Source organism: Arvicola amphibius, chromosome 2, assembly GCF_903992535.2.
Source record: "Arvicola amphibius chromosome 2, mArvAmp1.2, whole genome shotgun sequence".
Taxonomy (NCBI): Eukaryota; Metazoa; Chordata; class Mammalia; order Rodentia; family Cricetidae; genus Arvicola; species Arvicola amphibius.
In genome coordinates, this window is record NC_052048.2 from 60,354,829 (window position 1) to 60,367,220 (window position 12,392).

At 46.0% G+C, this 12,392-nt stretch overlaps 1 protein-coding gene across 1 annotated transcript; it reads right to left on the minus strand.

The window, feature by feature from the left end:
- Positions 1 to 1,887: 1,887 nt before the first annotated feature.
- On the minus strand, positions 1,888 to 7,409 carry Bmp10 (bone morphogenetic protein 10). The gene is made up of 2 exons (XM_038318931.1): positions 7,014 to 7,409; positions 1,888 to 3,430 (listed from the first exon to the last, which is right to left on the minus strand). Exons 1-2 carry the CDS (start codon positions 7,345 to 7,347, stop codon positions 2,499 to 2,501), a joined length of 1,266 nt encoding a protein of 421 aa, XP_038174859.1. The 5' UTR covers positions 7,348 to 7,409; the 3' UTR covers positions 1,888 to 2,498.
- Between the last annotated feature and the right edge of the window lie 4,983 nt (positions 7,410 to 12,392).

Below are 12,392 nucleotides of genomic sequence, written 5' to 3' on the forward strand. Positions count from 1 at the left end.
CTGCAGGCAGCTGCCAGGAGAAGGGAGAAGAATGCTTCTATTTATGGCTTTTGTCATTGCACTTTTGATAAGGCAGCAAAAATCATAACAATAATGAAAACAGCCACACTTGAATATCTGCCATGTGACTATCTGCACGCCCTGCTACAGGAAGACCACCATGCAAAGCCCCAGCTTGTGTCTGCACTCCAGTCAACAGGGCAGCCTGTGGGACACGCGGACAGCCTCAACTGTCACCTCTCTTCAACAGCTCAGCTCAGTCTCTTCAGGAGCTGACTGGGCGAGCAGCCGTGGGCGTGGCGGATACAAGAGCTGACACCTCTGATATCAGATGTTAATGTCAGTGGAGTTCTCTGGCCAGAAAGCCTGCACTTCCACAGATATGTCTGTTGTCTTTTCCTGGAGTTTCCGAGTCATTTGGCATCACATGACACATCTAAACTATGGAAATTACAAGGCTGAGCTTCTGCTTGCCCTCGACTGGTTGTGGAGCCATGACTAGAACTTAGAAGACACTATTCCTGCCAAGCTGAGATTTTTATTATATGTCTATTACAGTGTCCTTGAGAAAGAAGGACCGGCAGTACCGTGGAGTTTGAGTATGTGTGGTGTACCATAGAGTATGAAGGCTGTACCATTTCCTCAAGGGTTGCTGGCATGGTTAGCCAATCCAGCTACCATGTATACAGACTTATGCATGTGTTCAGACACACTAGGTGAGAAAGAGGCTAACACATAATATACTTCTTAGTTGAACATCCATCTCAGCTAACACAATGTCCCTCACTGTGTTCCCACTTATGACCAAAATATTCCTCTTTCAGGGCAACAACCACTCTGAGATTTGCTTTTTGACCGACTAGGTATATGAAGTTGAAGTTCAAATTCAAAAACTACTTGTCCTTGACAGAACAATCTGAATGTATAACTCTAAGAAGCTTATGGAAAGGAGGCTGATAGCTGGCCCAAAATTAATATCTATAACCAATAGGGTAGAGGTGGGCGATTACTGGAAGCCATATTCCTGCATCTCCTGTGAGTCATTGTGCTACCTGTCTGCTGATGCTGGGGTGACTGCACCTGCCTGTTCTAGCTCCTCCTATACAGAGTCTAGGACCCTAGCAGGAAGCTGTAGGACCAGAGCCAGAGTCTATATGTCCTTTCAACTCTCTGGATGACCAACAGTGATTTCAAGGAGGAGGGCAGAGTGGGAAGAATGGGAATGCTACAGACTTCCTTCCAAGATTTCAGAGTTTAAGCTCAACATTTGAGTCACCTGCTTCTGAGTCTACTAATTTATGGGCTTGGATTCTTCATGAAAAACATAGCATAAAAGATATAGCTACAATCAAATAAAGTGAAGTTTCCAGAAGTCTAGAACTCAGATCCCTAACTGAGTGAAAATATTTTCAGATGCCTCCTCCCAGCCCATGCTGTGGGTGGTGAAGGGAGAGAAACACAAGAAAACAAGAGACAGGATGCGCGGGAAGTTAAACAAAGGGAAGAAGACGAAAGAGAAAGTAGAAGGGGCCAGCAAGAGAGGGACATCACAAAATGAAGATGTTTTCAGAGTCCACAAAATAGCTCCCTTCTGAGAGTTCTCTTAGTCTTGGGTGATTTTATTTTGTCCAAAAAGATTTCGTTATCCCATTAGAATTTTGACGATTTTTACCATCACACCTGAGGACATCTGTGCCCTTCTTCTTTTGTCCCTCCTCCACCTCTGTGACCCTCTACAGCAGTAAAGGCTGGCACAGGTAGCCTTGCCTCCTGTTGACTGAAGGGGAGTCGGTCCTGAAGTCCCCCACCCCCAGCCTTCTTGCCTAGGCCCCGCCCTCTGGAGAGCACAGCCCAGGGGCCCATTCTTTGCAAGTGCATTTCCCTGTCAAGGCCATTTGTTCTGTGTATCTGACAACCCCACCCACCTCTTGAGCCTGCGGAAGACTGCTTCTCAAGTCTGCTGCCCTGAGCCATGGCAGCTACAATGGAAAGAACTGCATTCACACTCCCAGAACAGTTGGAAAATATGCTTCTCTAGACTGCTAAACTCCCGAAAGGAACTTTCTTACCCTAAATCCCATATCCAGTAATGCAGACACTCTGGAGGAAGCCTCTCACATGTATGAGACTCGTCTGCCTCTGCTGGACAAAAAGGTTTTCATAAGTCCATGTGCACCTGCACAAACATGCACAAATATCTGCGTGTTGACACTGTTTCCCTTTAGGGGCTGTTCTTTCCAAACTGACATTGAGGATGAGTGGTACGGGCCCGCATTTTGTTGTTAGAGATGGTGTCACTGGGAAATGAGAGTCCAGAGAAGATAAATGGAAGGGACTGGATTATAGAACAAAATACACATTTTCTACAGCACACTGACCTGTCCGCTTCCCTAAGGTGGCAACCTCTATTATCTGTACACCTTCATTAAATAGTTTCATTAAATAGAACACAAAATATACACATCTACAGTTATTAAATAAGCCACAAGACTCCTCTTCTATCTACAGCCACATTCAGACACAGCCATTCCTTCATATTTAAATTTGTAGGTGACGACACCTTTGTCTAAATAGAGGATGGAGATGGGATCCAGCTTCGTGGGCACACAGCAGGCTTTGGATGCTTTCTGGGAATTCTTGAGGTGGACTAAGGCCTGGATAATCGCATGCTTTGTGGGTGTGAGGTGCTCGGCCAGAGGGTAGTTACAGACGCCGCGGCACTCATAGGCTTCATACCCAGGCGGCGCGATGATCCAGGAGTCCCAGCCAATCTCCTTGAAGTCGATGTAGAGCGAGGTCTTCTTGCAGTAGTTGCCCTTGGCGTTCCTTCTGATGCGCGCAGTAGAGTCATCGATCAGGTTTGACCTCATCTGCAGCAAGGCCTCTTCGTCAGGACCCCTGGAGAAGCCATCCGTGTCCAGGTCCAGATCCTGCTCATGAGAGATCATCTCATTCAGCTCGTCTTTCTTCTCCCTGTCGTTGCTTTGGTCATCAGAAAACACAACGAGCAAAGGGTCGTGCTTATTCTGGGCACTGATGTCTATTTCCAGTTGTCCCCTTCCTGTGTCCTCAGCTTGGTTTTGTCTGCTCTCGATGTGGATCTCCAGCTGATGGGTAGATGGGCCTGACTTTTGCCAACGCCTGGTGGCATCCGTGACATCGAACGCCTCCCACTCACTGTTGATCCCGTAGATCTCTGTTGACACTAAGACCAGCATGCTCCTTTCATCCTCATTCCCCTCAACACTCTCGAGTACTTCAAAAATGGTGATCTTACGGTCCACACCATCATACATCATACGATCTCTCTGCACCAGTGTGTATAACCTGAGTTCAGCCATGATGACCTCTTCGTGGTGCGGGATGGACACGTTGAAGAGGAGAGGGTATTTCCGGAGCCCATTAAAGCTGACGGGTTGAGAAAACAGACCTAAAAAGGAAAAATATTTATGGGAAATCAGACTCGCCAGGTATGCTGCATAATAAAGCAGGTGTTTAATTGGGTAGTGTCCAGACTGAGCTGCCTCATGGGGACAGAACTGGAAAGAACCTTGGTGCTGCAGACAAGCCCTCCTCTCTTTGTCTGACCAGTAATAAGCCCTGCAAGGGATTGTGGAGATTGTTCTGAACTAGCTCATAACTAAAGCTTCAAAGCTTCTGTTTGTAATGGGCAATGGTTTCCATGTGGTTGGCTGGCCACTGGTCTTCATGGAAGGTCTCCACAGATCAGGGTTTTTACACCAACAAGCCAAACTGGGACTGTCATATGATTTTTGAAAACAAAGCTTCACCAGCGCACAGCCCATCTCGGGTATTGCTCTGCTGTCTCTGGCTAATTTTGCCCTGCAGAGGCGGAATTAGATATGGACTATCTGGCCTTTGAGAGGAAGTTTGTTGACCCTGTCCCTACCCTACGTAATAAGGTTCAACAAGGTCAGCAGAACCTTGCTAAACTGGTCCTGGAGCCTGTGGTCCTCCCTGAGTGAGTGAGATAGGATGTGCCTGGTGGGGCAGAGGTGGCGGTGTGTGTGTGTGTGTGTGTGTGTGTAGACGGCCTGCCTTAGTGCTAGCAACTTACTAGCAGCCAGCATGGAGTTGTACACACACAAACCTCCTGAGATCTGTATGAAACAGTTTGTTAGAAATCCTTTAGTGTCAGAAGCACGTTTCCAAATGCTTTCATACTGTTTGTTTGTTTGTATGCTGGCAAGGTTTTGTGTGGCCCTGGTTGGCTGTAACTCACTGTGTAGAGCAGGCTGGCCTGTAGCTCACTGTGTAGAGCAGGCTGGCCTGTAACTCGCAGAAGTCCTCTCGTCTTTGTTTTCTGACAGTGCAGGCATGTGTCACTATGCCATGCCTGATATGATCTTTCTGGGTGAGAATTTCGCAGAGATCCAAGAGCTCCTGCGTGCCTACCTCAAATAATTTGTCTCTACAAGGACTGAGACACTTGACATCAGATTATCAAAGAATTGTGACACCAAGATGCCAGGGACCTGCATCCGAGGGTCCTCTGTTGTCCTTGGCAACCATTCCCCAACTCATAACCTCAGTGGATTCTCTGACCCACACTATGTTCAGCATCCTTCTGCAGCGGATGGCTTTATACTTACTCTCTAAAGGCTTGAAGTTTTGCCCTTAAGCTGATAGTTGTATGGACTTTTTAAATCTACATAAATAAAACACATAGTTACTTCACACATTTCACGGCTTCCTGTGGGTGCTAACTAAAATTATCTTCACAGGGCAGTGGGGACACTGACACAGTGGCAGTGGGATGACCCTGAAGTCACTGGTGTGGCCAGAGCAACTGTGACCAGGGCTTACATCCTGATCAAGCTTTGCTTACTGTTCATTCTCTCTAGCACACAGGATGCTACAGTTGCCCAAGGGGTATTTATTGACCAGCTGAATGAATAACCTATTTGGATAATAGCTTTCCCACTCGAAGAAACAAAATCAAAAGCTACATGCCCTCCTCTGTATTCTGTACCATTGAGGACGTTCTTCTGATTCCTGGAAAGGAAGACCTCTTGCCTCACTTCCACGTCCCCATCTTTGGCCTCTGCCTTGAGACCTTGGCTCTTTCTGAGAGTTTAGCTGACTAGGAGTCATCTGTGCACTTGCTGTCAGGGAAACCCAAAAATGGGAGCTCAGGTGCACTGCTCCCCCAGGAGAGAAGGGCAGAGAATATGTTCTCTAGATGGAAGAGGCCATGGGGGTTGGGTCATTGGGGGTTGACCGAGGTGGGGGCTTCAGTGGATGTGTGACATGTAAACACTTAGACTATGTACATTAAATACGTGCAGATTTCTATATATCAAATTAAGTCAATAAAGATGTGCTTTTAAACGTTAAGCTTACTTACATTCAAGAGGTTGAGACAGGAGGATTGTGAGTTCGAGCCCAACCTGGGCTACATAGTAAAACCTTGTCTTTAAAAGAAACTAATAGTTTACAATTTTTTTTAAAAATTTAAATGTGAGTATTACAATGCCAACCTGGGCTACAATGGTAAGTTCAAGACCAGCTTAAAACAAAAGAAAAACAACACACACACAAACACAAAACCAAGCCTTAACTAAATAAAACCACCCACAATCATTTTCATATGTGACAAGAGATCCATGGAGGAGTCAGTCACATTCCAGAGCAAGAGAATTGGGTCTTTGACAGATCTCACACACCATTTGCTCTGGAAACTGTGTGCCTGTCACGATGATGCCCACAGTGCACACATGGATCTGATGCTGGTTTTGCACCAGAAGAAACCAAAGCACCACGTATGGATAGCTCTGACTTCCTAGGCAGTACAGAGGATGGAGCTAAGCTGAAACCTCAGCCTGCCGTTTCCACCAGAAATATGTCAGTGAATAGAAATGGCGGTGATCAGCGGAATTGTAAAAGCGAACACTCTCCTGGTTTCGGAGGAATACCCGCTCAGTGTTTATTCCCGCGCCTAGAACATTAAGTAATGCATTAAAAGTCATCTTGGTTTGTCCAGCACCCCCTAACAATGAGCCTTCTCTTGCCTCTAGCCACTTGTGAGTCACTCATTTGTGTCATGCAGCTTCCATTTTACAGGAGGAAGTTGGGGGGGCCCCCGTCATTAGTCACACCGTCCCAAGGCAGCTAGCTCTCCGCATGCTGAGCTGCTTCGTGCCACTGCCTTCTGCTTTGAGGAGCATCTGGCAAACACTGATCAAACCTTCTTTTCGCTCGCCCAATGTCTATGAAGGCACAATTGGTAAACAATACAGAGCCAGTTTCTCTATATCCACAGCCTCTACTATCAATATCATATTATTTCTACCAGTGCCATATAAACACAGGGTTAGCTCGCTGACTCATTTAAAGATCTGAGGGGAAGGAACAACAATTTGAAATTTGTACATCACTCTTCATGAAGATACCGTCACCATGAGCTGGACAACCGGTTAGCTGGCTTCTTCACACTGCCAGGGGTCTTATCACGGCTCATTAAACACGACACAGCATTAGAAGAACCTCCCAAATGCAGTTCCATTCTATCAGGACATTGCTTAAATGGAGTCGCAATTGGAAACTCACCCAGAATTTGAATGAACCACAAATCCCAAATTCCTAATTTATTTTTATTGTTTTCACCATTTTTGATCTAAGGAAAAGGTGACAGATTTTTATCAACCCCAGATAGAAATCAAGTCCTGTCTAGAAAGCGGCAGACAAGATAAAAAAGCAGATCAACATTTATGGGCTTTTTTGATACTTGGTGTCCAGATTAAAACGCTATCAAGAAACTGTTCTGATGCCAGAATGATGGGCGTTTTGTGGTTTTTCCTTAATGGACATTTTATAGCACTTTTGGAATTCTAGAAGGACCAGGAGAACAGTTGATAGATACACTGTACCTGAGCCATGCATTTCTATGAATCCATCCTCTCCCACATCATCCCCCCATGGACATTTACTGATTTCTTCTTGAAAAGAAAGGAAAGCCAAAGCCTCATAGGTGCAAACACAAGCCAGCCTACCTTCGTTTTTGAAACTCCGAATGGTGTTAGCAGACGGCATGGAGGTACGGTCCGTGGCGAACTTGTTGTAGAGTTCCAGCATGTACTCGGGCGGATCCACTTTGGCCGTGTCCTGCAGGGGAATGTCGGACAGGTTCAACGTCTTGAGAAACTCGTCCTTCATACTTTGCAGCAGTGTGTTGAAGTCAATACCATCTTGCTCTGTGAAAATATCGTCAAAGAAGGGCATGTCTTCTTCCAGGGGTGACTGCTCAAGGCCCATGATGGGGCTGCCAGAAACTGAGTGAGCCACCAGGCAGAAGACGGCGCTTAGCGGCAGGACCAGAGAACCCATGGTTCTGCTCAGTTCCTCAGGACAGCCTAGGAAGGCTGAACTCCCCCTGAGCTCTAAGTGGCAGTTTTATCTCGCCGAGTGTAAATGTCTTATGTCACTGGACACGACACGACACAAGTATGGAAACTCTTCCTCTCTCTTCCCCTCCCCCTGGGCTACTCCCCACCCCCGCCAAAAGTCAGGTTGCAGTAATTGGAATGCAAAATCCCCTATAGGGCCTAGCCTCCTCTTATCTCCCCAGCGTAAACTTGTACACCAGATTTCATTTTTATCTTGCAACCCCCTTTTCTTTTAATGAGCATTTTGTAAACATTTCCACATTCTGACACTGGTGAGGGATAAGACAATTTCTCTTCGCAAAGGCTCTGCTATTCTTTCTTTCATTTGACTTCCTTTTGGTAGGAATGTCTGGATTCTGGGCTTATGGGATTCAGTTTTGCATGTGTGTAGGGCAGATATTAAAAATCAACAAAATGCACATCAGTGGTGACACATATAGATTCAAGACAGAGCTAACTTCAAGTTAAGTGGATATAAATGACTCAGAAACAGACTTTGAAGTATTTGCTTTTAGAAGCAGGGAAGACTGAGAGTCGCGGGCATTTTCCTACAGACTCGATCAGGCTGAAGTAAAGCCAAGGCCTGAGAATAATGAGGTCTGGAGTGTGGCATGGTGAGGAGCTTTTCAGATATCACCTAATGCACTTCCTCCAATAACCCTGTTTTCCTTCCTGTTGTGTGCGTAGACTCCTGGAGTCCTGCAGCTGGCCAGAAGTCACTGAACTGCACAGTCGTGAAGCCCCAGGTTAAGCCCAGGCCGTCTGATTACTGTGGACTGGAAACTGCCCAACTTTGTAACCAAGGTTTCTCTAGACCAGGAATGGGTAGTAATAGCAACTAGACCCCAGCCCAGCCTTCTACCTGGTAGGCAATGAAAAGGCAGGTAGCTAGGTGTGGATTCAGGTCCTATGCTTGTGATACCTGATCTCAATACATACATGACACATGACCAAGATCTCTGCCAAGTTCACCTCCAAGACTAAGTCCAAAGCTCCAGCAGCTTGGCATCAGCATTACTAAACAGATAAAAAAAATGCCAAGCATTTTGGTAAGGGGGTGGTGGGGCTGGTAAAATTGATTGTGTGTCTACATTAGGAATAACAAGCCAGGCTAACCATATGGCCCACGCTAATTGGTGGCCGCAGTAGGCATGGTGCTCTCCTGGTGGCTCTGTAGCCAGCTCCAAGGGGTGATTTCCCACAGGGACAATTATAATGGAATCTCTTCTGCTTGTATGTTCTCTGTGCAACTCTGCAGGCAGCCTTCGGTGCATTCTCGGACACTAGAACACTGTCTTGGCTTCTTGGTTAAGTTTTTCTGCTCTCTTTCTAATAGGCGAGCTGCAGTACCCCCCTTTACCACTTCCTCTGGTTCCCCAAGTTTCTAATCACCCTTTGACTCTTTCTCATCCTCCCTAGATGTTTGCAGCATTCATTTTGAGCTGTCTTCAGAAGAGTCTTCTTTAATCCAACTCACTGTCTGCTTCTCTGGTAGTTGATTCAAATCTGGTGTTTTGACCAATTTTCTGCTCATGGAGCAAAATGGAGACTGCACATTGGAAACAGATTGCATCTGAGCAGGCCCACCAACGAGCGCGGCCCAAAGCCATGGCCCACTCGACCGTGACGCGTCTCATCACGGGGCTCCTGAACACATGACGGTAAGGCTCCTGTGTCATGTGCTGATCAGGACAAGCACCCGCTTATCTTTACACACACACACACACATGTGGACACACACCCCAAAATTCTGAATGGCAGGTGTGTACATGCAACTGCCACGGACATCAGAACAAATGGCTGCACTAATTTTAAAGGTCTGAGGACAGACACCCCCCCACACACACACCCACTCCAAATTGAGCCCATCACTGAACCCAGAAAGAAAAATGTGCCATGGAGAATTCACTGGTTTCTGTGTCTATACTTGGTGAGAGAGAAGCTAACCATCAATGTGTCTTTAGCTGGGTAATAGTTGTTCCAGGAAAATGGGCACGGTTCCATCTCCCTCGCTATACTACTGGATTCTAGACCACAGCTAGAGTGGGTTTCTAATTTTATCTCCATTTAACCATTGGCATTTTAATAGTTGCTCTTAGCTAGTGACTGTCATGTTGGGTAGTGTGGCCTTGGATTATATTCCATAAAAACAAACATAGGAATAGAGTCATTGGTTAGTAGGTAAGACTCCCGATTTAATACAACACCAGATTGTTCTCCTGAATAGGTTTCCTTGCCAGCATGTGTCACTGGACTTGGGGAATTCTGGATGAACTGAGCGTCTCTGCGCACACCTACCAACCCAACCCTGAAACTCCTGAGAGATGGGAACTTGAAGAACAGGATTAAAAACAGCTGTGAAGATGCAGAAAAATTAGATGGGGGACTCATGCTAAATACTAATGTCTATCAAAACTCAATGACATTCCGAACAGTTCATATTGTAGGGATAGATCAAAGTATAGAAACAGCCTGGGAAAGGGTTCACAAATAAGGAAAATTGGTTAAAAAAAATAGCTGCTACCATGGCTCAATGAGGAAACAACAAACAATAAATAATAAGGGATCGCTTACTGAGATATCAATTGTCCGTGCCATTCTTTACACACAAAAATCAAGTTTGGATTGATGGAGAGTTCTCACAAAAGAGGAAATCTGAACATTAGGGAGGGTCCCTTTTGTCCTCACATCTGCGGCCACTGCAACCACAGAGGAAAGCAAGGACAAGAATGCTTTCCTGGCCGGCTTAGAAACAGAGGAAAGGAAGGTCATGTGTAGAGAAAAAGGTACGCGTGAATGCCAAGCATCTGACGACGAGAATGCCCCTTGGAACAGTGAGTGGGACACACTTTAAATCAAGCTGGCTATGCTCACCATCCTTTCAGGAGCACAGGCAGCCCAGAAAGGAGCAGCATTTAGATGCGACAAGAGGTTACATCACCTGCAGTTTAAGAAACATCTTTGTTGTTCTTAGAGCAAACACTCCATGTTTAAGTATGCTTTTTAAGTAAAAAATGCTAAAAATGAAAATGCCCTCGGACCTAGGATATCCTGGGCATGGAGTGGACAGCCCGTCAGTGTGCTCCTCACACACTGGAGGTGTTTGACAGCTGCGCTCAGCAACAGTCCAGAGAGCAGTGGCCAGGGCGCAAAGGCAGCCAGTGCGCTCTGCCACGCAGGAGATAAGTCAAGCCCTTTAACACCAGCGGCTGCTAAGGGCTTATTCCACACTCGGAGCGAGATAAGCTGCCCTTCATGCCTCGCAGCACACCCCAGTCAGGAAAGCAGCTCAGAGAAAATCCAATCAAGGCAACGAGGCACAGACAATCATTTTAGGGATGAAAAGGAGCAAACTTCAAGTTGTTTTGGTTTTAGTTTCTCGAGTATCTATCTGTCGAGAGCCTGTACTTCAGAATGACTGGCTTTTCGAAGCATGTCATCACCGCAGGGTCCGCACAGAGCCACCTGCCAGGCACTTTGCACTCACAATCCAAGCCCTAGTGTCTAAAGTACAGTTTGTTTTCTCATTTTTCTGAAGCACCCAGGGTCCAAACAGTTAGATGAAGTGACTGGATGACACATGCTTAGAGGGAGTGGAGCCACACCCTTGCCACTAATTCCTCCTAATTCTCTCCACCGCTTTTGTTAGGCTGGTAGTTCACAGAGTTGTTTTGACTATACACCTGAGTTAGATACATTAGCGGTCTCCCTGTATTGTCTGCTAAGCTAATTTCCCTGAGACGAATGAACCCTCTAACGTTCTTGTATTTCCTCATTCAGATTCAATTTCAAGTGTGCCATTTCCGCTTAAGAGCAAGCCGGATATGAGTCTACTTCCCCGCCTCCTCTTCTTTTCTTTCTTTCTTACAAAATGCAATCACGTCGTCCATAGAATTCAGTGTAAACAAGTTTTGGAAGAACAGTTCACATTTTGACTTAGAGAAGTCATCAGCAGGTCCCTGCCCGCAGAGCTACCAGGTCAAGGTGAGCCACACTCATTATTCCAGAAGGATGGAGACATGTAAGACCAGTAGGCCAGTCTGGACGCCAGCGCCACAGCCTGAGGCCATATCATCATCGAGGACATCGCAAATTAACCTCGATTTCCCATTTCCACAATCTACCAGGGCAACAGTGTTATTAAAAAGGGTGAGGCTCTGAGAGGTGGAAGGAAAACGAGAGGTCAACCTGCACAGGAAGAGAGAAGCAAGAGGGGAAAGAATGGGGCCTGTCTTGTTGGTGAGTGCCAAGTTCCTATTGACTTGAACTGAACAAGGATCTGCAGAGAAGGTCTTAATTCAACCATGGCCAGTGCATCAAATCAGAGCTAAATGTGATTTGTCTTCATATATAGTTCATAAAGGAGAAAAGTTTCTGGAAACTGTGGGCCATTTTTGAAAAAAAATTATTTAAAGTATCATTATGATGACAAACCCTTTGGTAGAACCAACCTTGTGGGGAAGAGAAAGTCACACTACCTCCAAGCAATTTTTCCCCTTCCCCCAAAGTTGAGACTGTTAGGGCCAGAGTCTGCTCTAATGCGGTTTGTGAGGCAATCGCTCTGATTATAAAATCCTGATGAGCCAGGGTGTGTGCAGACAGGCAACAAGCTGGATTACAGACAGGGGTCTCCAATAACCTGATTTTGATCCAACTTATATTGTGTGTGCCCAGAGGATCAAAATCATGTATACGATTCTCCACAAGTGCTCCCAAATTATTACCAAATGGTCTATCATGGCCGTTTAAGACTCGTCGTTAATTATTCCCGAGGATTTGAAAGGGTTGGCATTGATAACAGTACCTAGGAGGAATTCTAGGAAATGATAACAGCAGAATTCCTTAAGCAGGCAGCCAGACAGCTAACCCATGCCGTGTCACTCAGTAATGTGTGTTTTCACAAAGATTTCTGCAGTTGCCTTGATTCTTCTGTCTGCTACTTGGCGGCCATTGGTTTAGTAAGATGAAACCTCCCAGTGCAGTATA

Bases quoted from the DNA above. Each gene is read 5' to 3' on its own strand.
- Bmp10 (XM_038318931.1), bottom strand. From the start codon at position 7,347: ATGGGTTCTCTGGTCCTGCCGCTAAGCGCCGTCTTCTGCCTGGTGGCT. The intron at 3,431-7,013 runs GTAGGCTGGCTT...TTTCCTTTTTAG, and splicing joins TCGGAGTTTCAAAAACGAAG to GTCTGTTTTCTCAACCCGTC.